This window comes from Uranotaenia lowii, chromosome 3 (genome assembly GCF_029784155.1).
Source record: "Uranotaenia lowii strain MFRU-FL chromosome 3, ASM2978415v1, whole genome shotgun sequence".
NCBI lineage: Eukaryota > Metazoa > Arthropoda > Insecta > Diptera > Culicidae > Uranotaenia > Uranotaenia lowii.
Genome location: NC_073693.1, coordinates 268536520 through 268552592, shown reverse-complemented (window position 1 = coordinate 268552592; position 16073 = coordinate 268536520). Strand labels below are relative to the sequence as shown.

Sequence of the window (16073 nt, the reverse complement as noted above, 5' to 3'; positions counted from 1 at the left end):
GTCTTCTTGTTTACTTTTGTTCTATTTTATTTTATCTTGATTTTTTTCGTGTCTTGTGTTATTTTTTCTTGTTCTATTTTGTTTTATCCAGTTGAATTCACAAGAATCACCAAACCAATATAAAAGAATAATGAACCACACTTGTGAAGAATACAGTTACAGATGATAAGTGTCAGAATTATTTGAAAACCTTGATAAATAGTTTGCTTTTACAGTCTTTTTAAAACCCTTCTGATACCTCTGATAAAAATTCTTCCTACCTACCGAAGCGCCTCTCGTGTCAATTATCAGAACTAACAATTGAAGCTCCCTCTTATGGCGACGCTCATGCGGTTCACATGCCGGTTTTCGTCGTCGCGATGTCAAAATAGTTTCATCCTTCGGTTTGTTTTGGTTGCATTTCTCGCAAGTAATCTCCTGTTTGTGATTGCCGATAACAGTGATTTCGCAAGTTGCTCTCCCGGTTATTCGCCCGTACGTTTGCGACCCTCGACTGCCGGACGCTATGTCCAGCGGAAGCATCTCCAGAATGAAGGTTCTTTCGTTGTATAGACAGTTGATTCGTGAATCGCAAAAGTTCACCTCCTACAATTTCCGGTAAGCGATGGTTGATTTGATTGAAATTCGTTTTATTCATTTTTGTTAATTTTCAACAGAAATTACGCCTTGAGACGCATTCGGGACTCGTTCCGGGACAATAAGGCGCTCAATGATTCGGCACTGATCGAGAGCCAGCTGCAATTCGGACAGAAGAATCTGGAGATGATTAGGCGACAGGTAAGATAGACGATGGCAGTGGTTCAACGATCTCCACGTTGTTTACGTGCGTGATGTAACAACCACTAGTCGGGTGGCTTTATCAGTCGCTATCAAACGGCTTGAACGCTTCAGGAAATAAGCTTCTTTACGCATAGGTTGTACATCTGATAAGAAAAATTTCATATCATCATTTAGGCTGCGTAGAAGTTGATAAACAATAAATTACAAATTACAATCATCATTTAAGAAAAACGAAAATTGTGAACTTATTCTTTCCTATCTCTTAGTAATTTAGCATTCAATTATCCATATAAGGAGTTCAACTAAAATTTTTGTAATTCATAATTCGATTCAGACTTCAATATTCAAGCATTTCATTTAAGACTCAGAATTTTATTTTTTTTAAATTGTCAATTTATATATATATATTTTTTGTCTTTATTTAAGAGGTTTTCAGCCACAGGCTGTTTCACCTCTGGAATTCATGTTTTAAATTATGCATTAACATTTAAAATTATCTATTTACCTATAGACCAAGACTTCAAATTCTTAATTGAAAAAATCTGATAGAATTCCGGATTCATAATTCAATTTAATCATTTTAATTTTAGCCTCAAAACTTGATATTTTCAAATTAACTGTCAAAAGCCCTAAATAAATCCTACTTAATCATCAAGGAAGTCTAAATAATTTTCTTCTTTTAGGTACTGGTCAGCCAGCTCTACCAAACAGACAAGCTGGTCATCGAACAAAGTGGCAGCTCACAATCGCCCTAGAATGGTGACGACCGAATGACAACCTATTGGGGGTAGTTAAGTAGATGATCGTTACAATAAAGTGGTAATTGAACGGCGAGCTATTGCAGAACCATCACTCAAATAATTCTGGAACGTAAGTTTTTCTTTGCTTCTCTTTATTCAATTTTCGAAAGGAAAATTTGCTAAGCCACAAAAACCAATTAAAATCTTTTAAGAAACGATCAATTACAACTAGTAGTTTATGTATGTATTACACATTATATCGAACGTCATTCTGATGACAAAAGCTCGTTTTGAACACTGCGTTTTTTTCTTTATGCCAAGTTTACCTAGTTTGTAGACTAAGGGGGTGACAAAAAATAAGAACAATAAATTGTTAGATTTATGGAATGCTTCAGTTTATTGTATCCGAACATCAAATCAAGTTGTCAGTTGAATATTTTATAGGGATTCAGAATATGATTGGGATCGAATGTATATTTAATATCTTTCATTAGCGCTATCGATTGAGCCGATTTTGATTGCTCCAAATAGTTGGTCTTCAGCAGACCTATTCCGTGCTCCGCACTAATGCTTCCTCGAAGGTTGGAAGTGAATCCGTACACAAACTTATCGATTTGTTGATGCATTTCGTCGGTCAGTTCATCGCCAGCAACTGTAAGATGGATGTTAGAATCTCCTGGAATTAAAACAATCGAAAAAGACACTGAGAAACTTGTAAACCGTAAATTGAAGTTTAATACCAATATGTCCGAAGCCACACACCAGGCTGGCCGCATCTCCCACAAAGCGTCTGGTTTCGGGAACGATGTCGTAGAAATGACGTAACGGTAACGAAAGGTCGTAGGTCAAGCAAAAATTGTTGCTATAAATGGCCGTCGGGATATGTTCTCTGAGTTGCCAAATTTTCTAAAAAAGAAAGTAAAATTCTAAGAATTTTTTTACTTGTTATCTCTCTGCTCATCGTTAGTTTTCATTGATATTTTGAATAAATTTAATAAACCTTTTTTTTCATTTTCTCCTTTTCCGAGCTAAAAATGTAATTAATGATGCTATGATGACCTGAATAGCAGTAACATTACAAAAACTCAGCAAGGAACTACGTCGCCAGAAAATGGAGCGTAATTTGATTTCCGGAATATCTAACAGGTAAGTTATTAGTTTTTTATGTTATCTACCATTTTTGAAATTATGTCTTTAGACGCCTTTGGTGTAGTCGATTAGGCGAAGAAAGCAGACAATTTTTGTTGATAGGAAAGTTTTCTTAAATTTGTGATATTGGTGAAAAATTTGAGAAACGAAGCTTTTATGGTGGTTGAAATACGAGAAATGGAACCGACCAGTGCCCCTCCCAAAAGAAGACCTACTATCTAGCCTTGGTTCCTCCGAAGAAGCGAAGCCGGCAGTTTTCCCAATATCACCTGATCCAGTCAAGTTATGTTCCCGGAAATTCTTACAGGAGTGGAATCTATTTCTGCGTCTGGAATAATCCGTAATCATCGTTTCCCTTTGATTCGGTGAGCTCGTTCTGTATTATTTTTATTCTGTTTTTTTTTTATCTTATTATTCTCCCAAATAACTAAAACTCTATATAATCATATGAAGCGTTTGGTAGGGAACTCCACGCTTCATTCCTCCCTTGAACCTGTATCTTTTGCGTTTTACATCTCATGGTTGGCCTGGCCGTAGTAGTATCTGCAATGCATGTTCTATGTATCAGATACTATGTTGAAAAGAAAAATGCGCAAGAACGCAAGTTTTTCATTTTCCAGGATGCTTACAAGTTTTGGCCATGTTGGTGTGAGAAGAAGAGAAGAAGAAGAAGAAGAAGACGCCTTTGGTGTAGTCGATTATTCTTACCCTATCAACAACATTCTTAACGATTTTAGAACCTAATTTAAAAATATTTATCAAATACCCCTTATCGAAGAGCTTAGTTGAAACAGTAATTTATAAAATTTCCTTTTAAAAATTTTGCATGCAAGACCTTGGTAAAACTATGAAAAAACTTGAATTCATTTCTCTAAGGTAAAAAAGCTGCTCACCGGTGAAATAAACAAAATAAGGTGGTAAAATCGTGCCTAAAATATTTGAACTGTTTGTGGAGAGATATATTGAAAATTTTTTTAATGGACAGCAAAACGAACTCTTTAACAGTCACCTGGCAGGTTTCCAACTAGAAACTTTTTGTTAACAAGTCTTGCTTGTATTTTCCGGAGATAAACAAGGATAAAAAAATGAAAAATTTAATGTCTAGTACTTGAGGAGGTTAACGATCTGCGGAAACTGCAAATTACTGATTCTTTCATAACGATTGACACGGCGAATGGATAAATATACAAAGAAAACTGTCTCCAAATGCGACAGTTTTCTCTGCAAAGCTCTTCAATAGCTCCCACAAAGTTTATACTCTGTTTAAGTTGGATCTGGAATCATGCCATTACGCAAAAACTGTGATGGAGTGATAAAAAGTCAAAAATGTTGTTTTTGTGCCGAAGGAGAACAATCGGCTAAATTTGTTATAACTTTGACCAAATTCAAAATTTTGAAAGTCAGGAAACTTCAGGAAACAGCAAACGTAATCAAAAATTGCCTTGATTTAAAAAAAGGTGTTTCTTAGTATGCGTTATAGATAGCGTAAGTGTTGCTCAAAAATCAAAGTCGAAAAATTTCTTCACAGGAAGCTATCTCAAAAAAAAACTTGACAGAACATCACAAACAAAAATTTGCATATGTAAATATTACATTACCAAGTAACTTCGCTGAAAATTTTATTATTTTTCATTAATGCATTCAAAAGTTATTCACAATACAAAGTGTTGCAGTTTTTTTCGAATACACTCCTCCTACGTCTTTAATAAACTAGCGTAGGAATGAGGGGAGGTAGTGGATAGTGTCGTAAGACTAGGGGAAAGGTTTCCTAAATATGCCCATCCGGTTAAATGCGCCTTCGGCCGTTTGACGAAATGACTGACAAGACTAATCAATGCATTTTGAGGGTGGTACGCTTTGAACATAAGGCAAAGAAGAATTTTATGAATAAACCTACTCAAAAAAATTTGAAAATTCATACAAGGTTTTGATACCTTTTGATGTAATATTTTGAATTTTAAAATAATACGTAAAGAAGCTCAAAACAAAAAGTTGGGTGGTTTTTGTTTCTTATTCAAATGAACCTTAGAAGTTAAACTAATTTAAGCTTTTATGATGGTTTCATAATGATGGGAAAATGGCATAAGAGAGTGTTTTTGTATGCCCACATCATGTTTGTAAAATGCCATTACCCTAAAATAACAGGTGAAATATAATAAATATATGATTTTTATCATTAAAACTTCAAATCTAAGCTCTAAGTAATATCTTAAGAGCAAATCGAAGATCTTAAAACTGAGTTGATAAAATTTATCTTAGGAATGAAATAGCTCCATATGTTGGCAACCCTAAATTTTGGTTATCCCATAAAGTTATAAGAGACATAGATTTTTAAAAAACTTTAGCTTTGTTGTATGAAAGTTATCAATTTCTAGCATTTCCAATGAAATTATACGGAAGTATTGCCAAAAAACAGAAATATTAGCTTAAACATAAATAGGCGCGTTTAGCCCACATGGTTTGAGGAACGGCAATTTTGACAACAGTTATAATAAAATCAATTTCTCAAAAACGTAAAGAGATTACAACAACAAAATTACTTCAATGTATAGAAAACAGATGTCTGCTCATGTGTATATGGTTTTTGTACACATATTCGATGTAGGTAGTATTTGATTAAATCAGTATTTTGCTTAATAGGCGCATATAGCCCGCCCCTCCCCTATATCTCGGGACAATGAATTCAATATGTGGTCAAGCCTCTATTTCAAATGCTCTACGCTCTTTTCAAAACTCATTTTCAATTACTTCTGATGTTCTATCTGCCATTCATTTCAACTCTTTAATTCTGACCGATAAAGCAGAAAATAATTCCAAAAAGAAATTCGCTGTGATTCCTGAAAATACTGTTCAACAAAAGCGCAAAACTTTCAGTGAAATTTTCAGTGATTCTATCTAGTAACGTGTTGACATGTGTAGAATTTGGTGGCGATCTGTCAATTCCCGAGCAGACTTTGATGCCTGAATCGATAGCAAACAGTGACCAAAATGAGCTATCAATGCCAAAACGATAGTATAATTTAGTGTCGCATTTTTACCGATGGCAAAATGAGGTTCCGTTTAAGCATCAATATGTCGAAACATGATGCCTAACCAATACCTAAATATGGCCTTGAGAGCAAATTGAAAGCACTATTTGGTATTATTTTTGCCAAGATAACAAAACAAGGCATCACCAAGGTTTCATTATTTTCATCAAGTAGAAAAGCGAGATGAAAATGGTATCATGATTTGGTGTTCCATTTTCGGCGATAAATAAATTAATTTAATCGAACTGAAAACAAACATACAATTTAGTTAACAGTATAGTGTGGCCATTAATTGGGGTTTGACATTTCGGTAATATCAAAACTAGGCATCATCAAGTTCACAGCATCACAATTATATCAGTTGAACGATCAATCTTCTCCAAATAATTTTCATCATTATAGTCATAACTATTCAATTTATATCATTTTGAAGCTTCGCCTACATTAGGTGCTAACAGCAAATTGCTAGGTTCAGTTATAGGTAGGGGAAAGTCGGGTAAGACGGACACAGCGGGTAAAACGGACACTTTCGATATTTCGAAAATTACAATGTTTGGCAAAAATCTAATGATGAGAATATGTTCGCCTAAGTGTATCAACACTTTCGAGACTCATTGTTTATTTATAGCAAGCAAGGTCCCATAACAGTAAACAAAACAAACAAAAACTTTGAGGATCCATTATTTGATGTTATTTTCTCTCCTCATTTAATAGTTGATAACTCGCAAAAGTTTCGAAAATTTCAACCGTTCTCAAAGGTAGAGTGTTTGTTAGGCTTCTTTTTAACCATCTGGAGGAAAATCAGCTAATTTCCGTCAAAGGGCTTGAACAATAAACGTTTTGAAAAAAAAGTTGCTAAGGCGGGTAAGAAGGACACCTCAAGGTCGGGTAAAACGGATACATAAGTTACTCCAGATATTTTGAATTTTTCATCGTTTTGATCATCCATACGCCTTCGAAAGACCTTGGCAAGAGCAATTGTCGGTCGAAAAGCACTCGGCATGTCAAACAGGCCATAAAAACTGTAAAAATAGGACCTCCGGTTAAAAAAGCGCCTATAAAATACGGAATACGAAACCACACTGTTTCGCTTCTGGATTCGGACCAGTTGGTTCCATTTCGATTTTAAAACGTTTTCAAATACTTAACTCACACAAATACCTGCTTAAAAAGCAATGTTTGCAACATAATGTACCTTTTCTGAGCAGTGTCCGTTTTACCCGAACATTTTTGAAAAGTGTAATTTGCAAGCATGTTTTAGATTGCTATAAAAACAGTCTTGATGAAGGAAGTTTACAAATTCTAATGGTTAATGCGATAGCAAACAACCTAAACTGCCCATCTGCATGAAAACTGCGATGAAAAAAGCAATATCTGATTTTCTATTGCGATTCTACCTTAGGGTGTCCGTCTTACCCGACTTTCCCCTATGAATTATTGAACGATAGCTAAACTAGGCATGACATAGGTTTCAACATTTTTTATTGGATAGAAACTAAGACCATATTTGAGTATCAACAACAAACTGGGATAATAATTTGTTGTAGAATTCAATTTGATACAAAAATTTCGGTATTCTAAAATATTAAGAATAAAAAACTTAGACCACATTATAGCTTAACCCTTCATTTCATGATTTGAGTACAAGAAAAAAATTAAAATAAAATACGATTTATCACTTTTTCTATACATTAATTGTTGTAAATTTGTTACTTTTTTAAACACAAGGTTAATTTGCAAAACAAAAATTAACAATAAATAGGCATAAATAGGGTTTCCTTAATTTATAAAAAATACAAAAATACAGTATTTTAGGTTTATAATTACGTACCTTAGAAATTTTTAACCGAAAATATTAAATGAGTCTTTTTCCATTAATCAACTTTATCACCTTATTCAAATGCACCTCTGAAAAAAACAGAACAATAGCGCCAATTTTAAAATTTAAGAGCTTGTTTCAACATGTGTTCACAAATTAATCGAACATTCAACTGGGTTGGCATTTGACTGTTCTATTCGATAGACAAATTTATCGATCCAAATTTTTAAAAGGGCGAATGCGCCCGCGCGTTATCGGTAAAATAGTACTTTGGAAGACGTTCATTTAAAACGAATAAACTTACGGAAGACTATTTAGAATAACAGAAATTTAGACAAAAAAAAATATATTTCTGCTTGATGGTTGAGAAGCCGATAAACGTCAGTAGCAATCTACTCGAAAAAGAGATTCTGGCACATTTTTCCTTTAAAAATTCGTTATCGAAATGCTTATATTGTAACAGACATTTTTCAAATTACCGTAACATTTTAATTTTTTAATTTTAAAGCTATTAAATTTTTACAATTCATACTTAACAATCCTCATTCGAATGTTGATTACTTATGTAATATTTTTGTTTACAATAAATTGTATGCAAAATTTTATTGGAAACCGTTTACCTATTCACCCATCACAACTGATGGTCAGTGCCATCGCACAACACTCTCTGTCAAACAAATCATTTAGGCATATATTCGGTTTCACTGATCCAACTCTTGATGCACGACCAGGACGAGTACAGCTACGGGTGTGTTAGGATACCAGAACACGGAATCGACCATCTTGTGACAGGTAATTGTAATGTTTACAGTACAAACCAGCGAAGGCTTGTAGGCAAACAACTGGCTGTCACAATTTAGTGCTCCGTCTCCACCATTCCACCATTGAGAAACTTTTGGTACCCTTTGCCTACTTTTGCTTAAACCGCTTGCACCCGTAGCTGTACTCGCCCTGGCACAACGAAAACGCTAAAGAATGTAAACAAACATTCTTCTTTCGTTTATCGCTAGCAAAAAGCAGTTCCGGCAGTAATTACCACTTTTTTTTCGGTTAAACCGTCGAGGCGAGCGTACGTGTTCTGAAAAATTTTATGCGAGTGAAGTGGACGTTCGAATTTGTTTAAGTTGCCGGGAAAATAAAAGTGTTGGAGGATCGGAAAACGAGTATTGAGTGATAATACCAAAGTTGAGTGCATTTTTTCAATTCAAATTGCCATCAAGGCGAAATAGACGCCAGTGATATTGGGAAGCAAAAGTGAGGTTATAATTTCTTCTACGATGAAAACGTGGAAAAATTAAGAAAAGAAGATGGCTGATTCTAATGAAAAAGATCAGGAAATGGAACGTCCCAATAAAACAAACCCCAAAAATCGCGAATTCGGTGAAAAAGAAAGATCAGTTCGTAAAGAAAAAACCAACTACCAGTATGAAGCCGGTGAACAAGGTCCGTTCAGAGTGCTAGTGGAAATTATTGAGAAATCAGAAGAAAACCAGATCAACAAGCTAGCTCTGGCCAATGTCCTACGGAAAATGATTGTCTATAAGGCCCATATTTTGGATCTTAAACATGTCGGTCGTCATAAAGTAATGGTGTATTTGAACAACTTTCAAATAGCTAACCGCCTAACCAATGATAGTTTACTTAAAGAACAAAATTATCGGGCATACATACCTCAGCATTTGATTGCTGTATCTGGTGTCGTTGCTGGAGTCCCTGAGGACATTTCGGAGCAGGATCTCTTAGACGGAATACAATGTGAGTACCCTGTCCTAAAAGTACAACGTTTAACTCGCTGGGTCAATAAAGATAAAGAACCAACACAAAGGATTAGCATCCTTTTTAGATCGAAAAAACTGCCTGAATCGATTAAAATATTTCATTGCTCAGTGCATGTAAGAGCCTTTTACAGGAAAACGGTACTTTGTACTAACTGTCTGCGATACAACCATCGCACAGATAACTGTAAGAGCAAGCAACGATGCCAAAAATGTACCCAGGTTCACAAGACTGCAGAGGAATTTGAGAACTGCGTCCTAGGTGTGAAGTGTTTCCATTGTCGCACTGACCACGCCACTACGGACCCGAAATGCCCAGAAAGAAATCGACAAAATAACATTCAAGCTATCTTGGCTCGTACCAGTTTGACTACGGTTGAAGCTTTAGAACAACTCCCAATCAAAACACAGAACTACTATGAAGCTCTAGTGGAATTTACACAAGAGCCGACGCCGGGAGAGTCATATGCCAGCATGACAGCAGGAAAATATCAGCGAAAGTCAGAGCGAGGAGCAATTCGACGTAAAAGAGAGGCGGAAAGATCGAAGTCCCCGATTATAAGTGACACAGTACGCGTATTCGGAGATGGCTCGAAGCAGGCGAACCAAAGTAATCCAAGTAACGGAGTGGCGCTGTTTAATCAATACAGAAGTACTGACGCAGAGCGCTTCAAGGCTAACCTAAGGAAAATGCAGCAAAATAAGACATCCACCATCCGGTCATCCGAAGAAACTGCAGCCATACCGTCATCGAGCAAACAGCAACGGCTTGACGGCAAGGCATTCTACGAAGGAGAAAAGTTCTCGTCATTTGTCACAGGCATGATAGATAGAGGTAAGTTAAACCCTAATAGTCTGGAATTCATGAACAAATCAAGCAATGTAAATAATACGCAATAGTAATATGAAAATTATACAGTCAAATATACAAAGTTTGAATAAAAACAAGGAAGAAGTATTCCGAGTACTATCAGGAAATAATTATGAAATTGCATTACTGTCAGAAACATGGAGTAAACCAGGGGACGAAAATAAAAGAGAGTACAACATCAGCGGTTTTCACAGAATCCTTGTTTCCCGTCAAGATGGTTACGGTGGAGTGGGGATATTTTGAAACATTCACTAAATTACCTGAAAATCTCTTTAAATGTAAATTCCGATTTAATTCAAATGGCAGCTATCAAACTTACAAAATTCGATATAGTTATTGCAGCAATATATATTGCTCCTCACATCGATAGGAATGAATTTGAGACCAATATTCAATCTATCTTCCGCAAGTTAAGTCAATACCCACGTGTAATCCTAGGCGGAGATGTTAATTGCCACCACCCCGCTTGGGGTGACGATAGGGCTGATACAAAAGGCTCGATCCTCATAAGTGAAATCAACTGTTCAAATCTAATACTCACAAATACAGGCGAAAAAACTTATGTACCATTGGAAACAGGTAGAAGGTCAACAGCAATTGACATTTCGTTGTGCTCTGCGAGTTTGTTCAATGAAGTCACATGGAAAATTCATAATCAGTCGATTGGTTGCAGTCAGCACCTATTGATTGAAATGGAATTAACATGTTGCAAGTCCAATGACGCTCGTTTCTACACAGACTCTCTTAAAATTTACGAGGATATATATTCTCTGAATAGCTGGGAAGTATCAGGATTGGATGACCTCAAGGAAGTTATTAACAGAACAATAAAGAACAATAGGAAAAAGAGCAAATATGTACCTAAAATTTGGTGGGATCCGCAAGTTGAAGAGGCATGGCAGAAGAAGTCTGATGCCCTCAGAAACTTCAACACCCAAAGTACAATTGAGAATGCGATTTTAGTGAAGAAAACGAGAGCATTATTTATTAGAACTAAAAGGGAGGCTATGAAGAAAAGCATTGAAAAATTCGCTTCAAGTCTCGATCCACAGATCAGTTCAAAAACACTTTGGGAGAAGGTTAACAAAATTGCAGGTAACAACAAGAAACGTAAGGTCACTAACCCCGTAATGGAGGACATTAATATGGGGGAAAAATTCATGGATCTCCATTTTGGCAGTAATGATGTTGACATGGACATTCCTTCGACATATGGACGAACTTGCCAATATAACATCTTAAACTCAGACTTATGGAACCAAATTCTACATCGAAAAAAAAGCAAATCTGCTCCGTCCAGCGACAAGATAACGTATGGTATGCTCAAACACCTCAACTCCTCAATCAGAGACATAGTTATTGAAGATTTGAACAGAATGTTCATAGCTGGAATGCTATCTGTTCAGTTGAAGGAAATTAAAGTTATTGCCATACCAAAACATGGTAAAGATCAGTGCAGCATAGAAGGTAAAAGGCCAATTTCACTTGTCCCCACTTTAACAAAAATTCTAAATAGTGCGGTCTTGGAAAAACTCCAAACCCACATCGAAAATAACAACGTTCTTCCAGAAAACTCTTTCGGTTTCCGTAAGAAAGTATCAACGTCAACTTGTGTAAATTTTCTGGTTAATACCGTGAAAGAAAACAAGAGAAATAACTTTATCACAGCAGCTGTCTTCATTGACTTAACTAATGCATTTAATGCTGTAAAAACCGAAATCCTTGAAAACATCATGGGTGAACGACGATTTCTACCAGAACTTGTGGTGTGGGTCGGCTCATTCCTTAGAAACAGGAAATTAACCATGCAAGTTGGTCAAAACTGCGTAACACGAACTATAAGCAATGGGTTACCCCAGGGAGATGTGATGTCTCCGACGTTATTCAATATTTACACATCCAAGCTCCACCTGATACAAGAAGAAAACGCGATACTTATTCAATTCGCTGACGACTTTGCTCTGATAACTAGAGGGAAGTCGTTGCAAGCGGTTGAGCAAAAAACTCAGGAATTGTTAGACAAGTTTGTGTCAAAAGCCAATGAATTGAACTTCCAAATCAATCCATCAAAAACAAAAACATTGCTTTTTCTTGGAGGAAACCGAAAATTACATGTACGAATAAACAATGAGCCAGTGGAAATGGTCAGAAACCATAAATACTTAGGAAACCTTGTAGACTGCACCTTAACATTCGGCAGTCACGTCAAACAAAATATCCAAAAAATCCAAGAACGATTAAAAATAATGAAAGTCATCTGTAGCATACGTGGTGGAGGTCACCCCACCACTATGACAACTGTTTTCAATGCACTTCTTCGCAGTACTGCCGAATATGGAGCCTCAGTAGTAGGAAATTCAAGCAAAACCAACAAAGACAAAGTACAAGTTACCCTTAACGACGCTATGCGTAAAGCTACTGGGTGTAGCAAAACTACACCTCGAAATACATTACTCGCTATCGCTAGTCAAGAACCATGGCAGATAAGGAGTGACTTCGTAACCTGTAAGGAAATTGCAAGAATCGTACACTACAAAAACCCAGTCAACGAACAACTAGAAAAAGTTATAGGACTCGAATGCGACCCCAAAAAAATGAGCTATATGGAAAAACTATTTTTGAAACATGAACAAACCTTTAAGTCCATCAGTCCTATGGTCAAAACTACAACAACAGATGTAAATGTATCTACAGGTATAGGAATCCATACCTCAAAGATAAATACGAATCCTCGAGTGCTAAAACAAACAGTTTTAGGCTTATTAAACAGTCGTTACTATCGTTTTCATAGAATCTACACAGACGCATCTAAGATTGGCGAGAGATGCGGAATAGGAATCTACCTTGAGTCCAACAAACGGAAGGTGACCTTAGCACTGGATAGAGAGACATGTATCATGACTGCCGAACTGATTGCTATTAACGTCGCAACCGACGAAATACGACGAGCGCGTCTGAACAAATCTGTGATACTAACAGATTCACTGTCGTCATGCACATTACTGGAAAACAATCTTAATCGAACAAGCCGCAGCAAAATCATAGATGACATCCTCAAAGCATGCAAAGAACTAAATATAGACATCCAATGGATTCCCAGCCATATAGATCTCCCGGGTAATGACATAGCTGACGAACTGGCCAAAAACGGAGCGGAATCAAATAACGTTGAAAAACTACAAAACTCTATGCTTTTAAAAGATTCCTACCTTTATTTCCAAAAATCAAAACAAACTCAAACAAACTACTGGTACCGTAACTACGCCGAAGAACATTCAAAAGGACTCAAATTTTATAACATCCAACCGCAATTTTGTGAGAAGCCTTGGTTTCACAAGTTAGATTTGACAAATACAGAAACTCGAACACTGAATCGACTAATGGCCGGACACGATTATAGTAAATACTGGTTACACAAAATGAAACTAGCAGATACTCCTAATTGTGAAACTTGCGATCAACCTGAAACCGCCGAACACATTATCCTTCATTGCCACCGATACAACACAATCCGAACAAAATTCAACTTTGACTGTAAATTCCAAACTATTGCAGATTTACTGAAAACAAAAAATACATTGCACTTCAAAGAAATAATTGAATTCCTTAAAGCTTCCAATATGAGCATATAGACTATTAGTGGAAAACACAAAACCTCTTAAAACCTCTATAAGCCTCGCTGTGACAATATTATAAACCGAATACCGCTGGATATATGGTCACCGTCACCGATCCAACCATGGCTTCACAGCCAAAGTAGAAGAAGAAGAAGAAGAAGGCAGTAATTACAGCAAAATGATCCCAAGTAACAATTTAAGTTTTATTCCAACCTTAACAGTTCGCTTAAGACTATTTCCTAAAGCTACTTTATAAGCCAAAGCGCATTCTACGCTTTGGCACAACTACTTTAAAGCTAACATATGGCCAAAAGGGCCCATTTTGTTAACGTTTTTAAAGCTAATTCTATACGCTATAATAAAACATCCAACAGAATAGTTTTATTCGACCTTATAGACATAGCTTTAAGAAACCTTTCAGAGCCCTCTTCAGACTATCCACAGCTCTTTTAAAACTACGTCGTGGAATCTGATAGGAATTTTACTGTGGCAGCTGTGGAATCTAATAGAAATTTTACTGTGGGAGCTTTCTGTTCCGTGTTTTTTCTCGTTTTATCACTTACTCTCCCAAGCATTTGATGGTAGGTAAAGATTCCATTTAAAATATTTTAAAAATATTCTCATTCTCATTTTCAATATATCTAAGCAAGAAACTTCCTGCAACCTCAGATTTCTGGTGAAGTATATACGAAATAGCATCAAAACTTAAGCGCGCCTCAAAGAAAATCAAGGTTGACCATATTTTAAGCATTTTTTAAATAAAAAAATTATAATTAAAGGAAAAAAATAAATTGGCTCAAAAGATGCAACTTTAGTTTTGCGTTGAAATTCATCACCTATACAACAAATAGTACCGCCAACATTGTCAAATTTGATGAAAATGTCTAGTTTTTATTATTAAAGTATTATTTTCAGCAACTTGGCGTCAGTAATTTCGATTCAATTTCAAAATCAACATGGCGTTCAGTAAATTAATATTGAGAATCATAAGGCAGTTGTAAAACAGTGTTAAAATGGTTTTATGCCTGTTAGAAAAATGTGGTAATAAAACAATTTCAATAAACAGTTTTTAAATGGTTTTAAGAGACCTTGAATCACAGCTTCGTTTGACGTTTCTCTTAATGGAATACACGCTCATGATGGATTTATCCATTTTTGAGAGAGAGAAGTTTTTCGCAATAAATGAGAACATTTCGATTTGTTGCTTGGCAAAAGGCATTCATGCAACTTTTTGTTTTGTTTCCTTTTAACTATGATTAGAGGATGGTCAATTATCTTTAAATGAAAAGTAGGTATTGCTATCAAATAATCTCAAACTGTTTTGGAATAGAACATTTTCTGTCATCAAAAACCTGGCCTCAAAGCTAAATGATAACCCGCATAAATGAGGATTATAATCAAATGATTTTTGAAGCGCAATAAAACGTTTAGAAAACGATTATTGAAATTGTAAAAACATTGCCTGAATCGTGAATTCCGAAATGATTGAATTTTGAATGTGTAGTTAGGTTATGTAAAACAGTTAAAAACTGTTAAAACAGTTGTATGGGAAAACAATTGGAAGCGATAAAACGATTTTTTAAAACGTCCTTCGGATGTTTTGCTTACTATTACCAGAACTGCATTACGCTTTAAATAAATCGTTATTTTCAATGATCGGCCAATGCTAGTGGTCTTCATTCTGAATATATCATCTGAAACTTGTTGAGGCTGATTTACAAAGAGCATTTTCGCTTGAGATGAAACTCAATTTCTCCGTTTTTGCTGAGTTTAAGCCGGTTTCTGCAGTCTTCTAGAAATATTCAAGGACGGTTGATCTGAAAATAATTTTGTTAGTTCTAGATTGGATGACGTAAATAAAGATCAACTTCGCATTGAGAGACAGAGATGGATAAATAAAACAAGTAGTTTAAAAGGCATACTTGTAAATGAATTTTCTAATACAGTTATTCTTATCGAATCACAAAAACCGTTTATTCACAGTAGGCTTTTATTCGAATTGAGCGAATAATGATGTGGACTGATTTGCGGTTGTTTTGAAATATGAATGCGGATACAACAAAGTTGTTTTTATTTTTCAGATGAATTAGACTGTGTTAATTTATATCATTTTGATAGCACGCTTTTCTCAATTTTGAGTGATAATCCTTTCAAAACAGGTTATGCTATCTCAAAAAGAGGTAAAAAAGTTTAAGCGTGTATACGTTCTTCTCGATTGTCAAATAATCTGTCACTTAGTTTTATCATGCCTACATCCAATGTTCCAATAAAACAGTTTTTCAACTTGGCTTGA

The 16073-nt window shown here is 35.6% G+C and overlaps 2 protein-coding genes across 2 annotated transcripts in view; one reads left to right on the top strand and one right to left on the bottom strand.

The window, feature by feature from the left end:
• The first annotated feature begins 350 nt into the window (after window positions 1-350).
• On the top strand, window positions 351-1902 carry LOC129754231 (LYR motif-containing protein 4-like). The gene is made up of 3 exons (XM_055750162.1): window positions 351-597; window positions 657-777; window positions 1464-1902. The coding sequence occupies exons 1-3, from the start codon at window positions 506-508 to the stop codon at window positions 1533-1535; spliced, it is 285 nt and encodes a 94-aa protein (XP_055606137.1). The 5' UTR covers window positions 351-505; the 3' UTR covers window positions 1536-1902.
• Window positions 1903-1915: 13 nt separating this feature from the next.
• Window positions 1916-16073, bottom strand: part of LOC129754221 (D-2-hydroxyglutarate dehydrogenase, mitochondrial-like) — a 117244-nt gene continuing 103086 nt past the window's right edge. The window contains exons 4-5 of the mRNA XM_055750138.1: window positions 2261-2426; window positions 1916-2196 (exon numbers count right to left, since the gene is read on the bottom strand). Coding sequence (XP_055606113.1) covers window positions 1946-2196; window positions 2261-2426 — 417 coding nt within the window. The 3' untranslated portion in view covers window positions 1916-1945. The remainder of the gene's footprint in view (window positions 2197-2260; window positions 2427-16073) is intronic.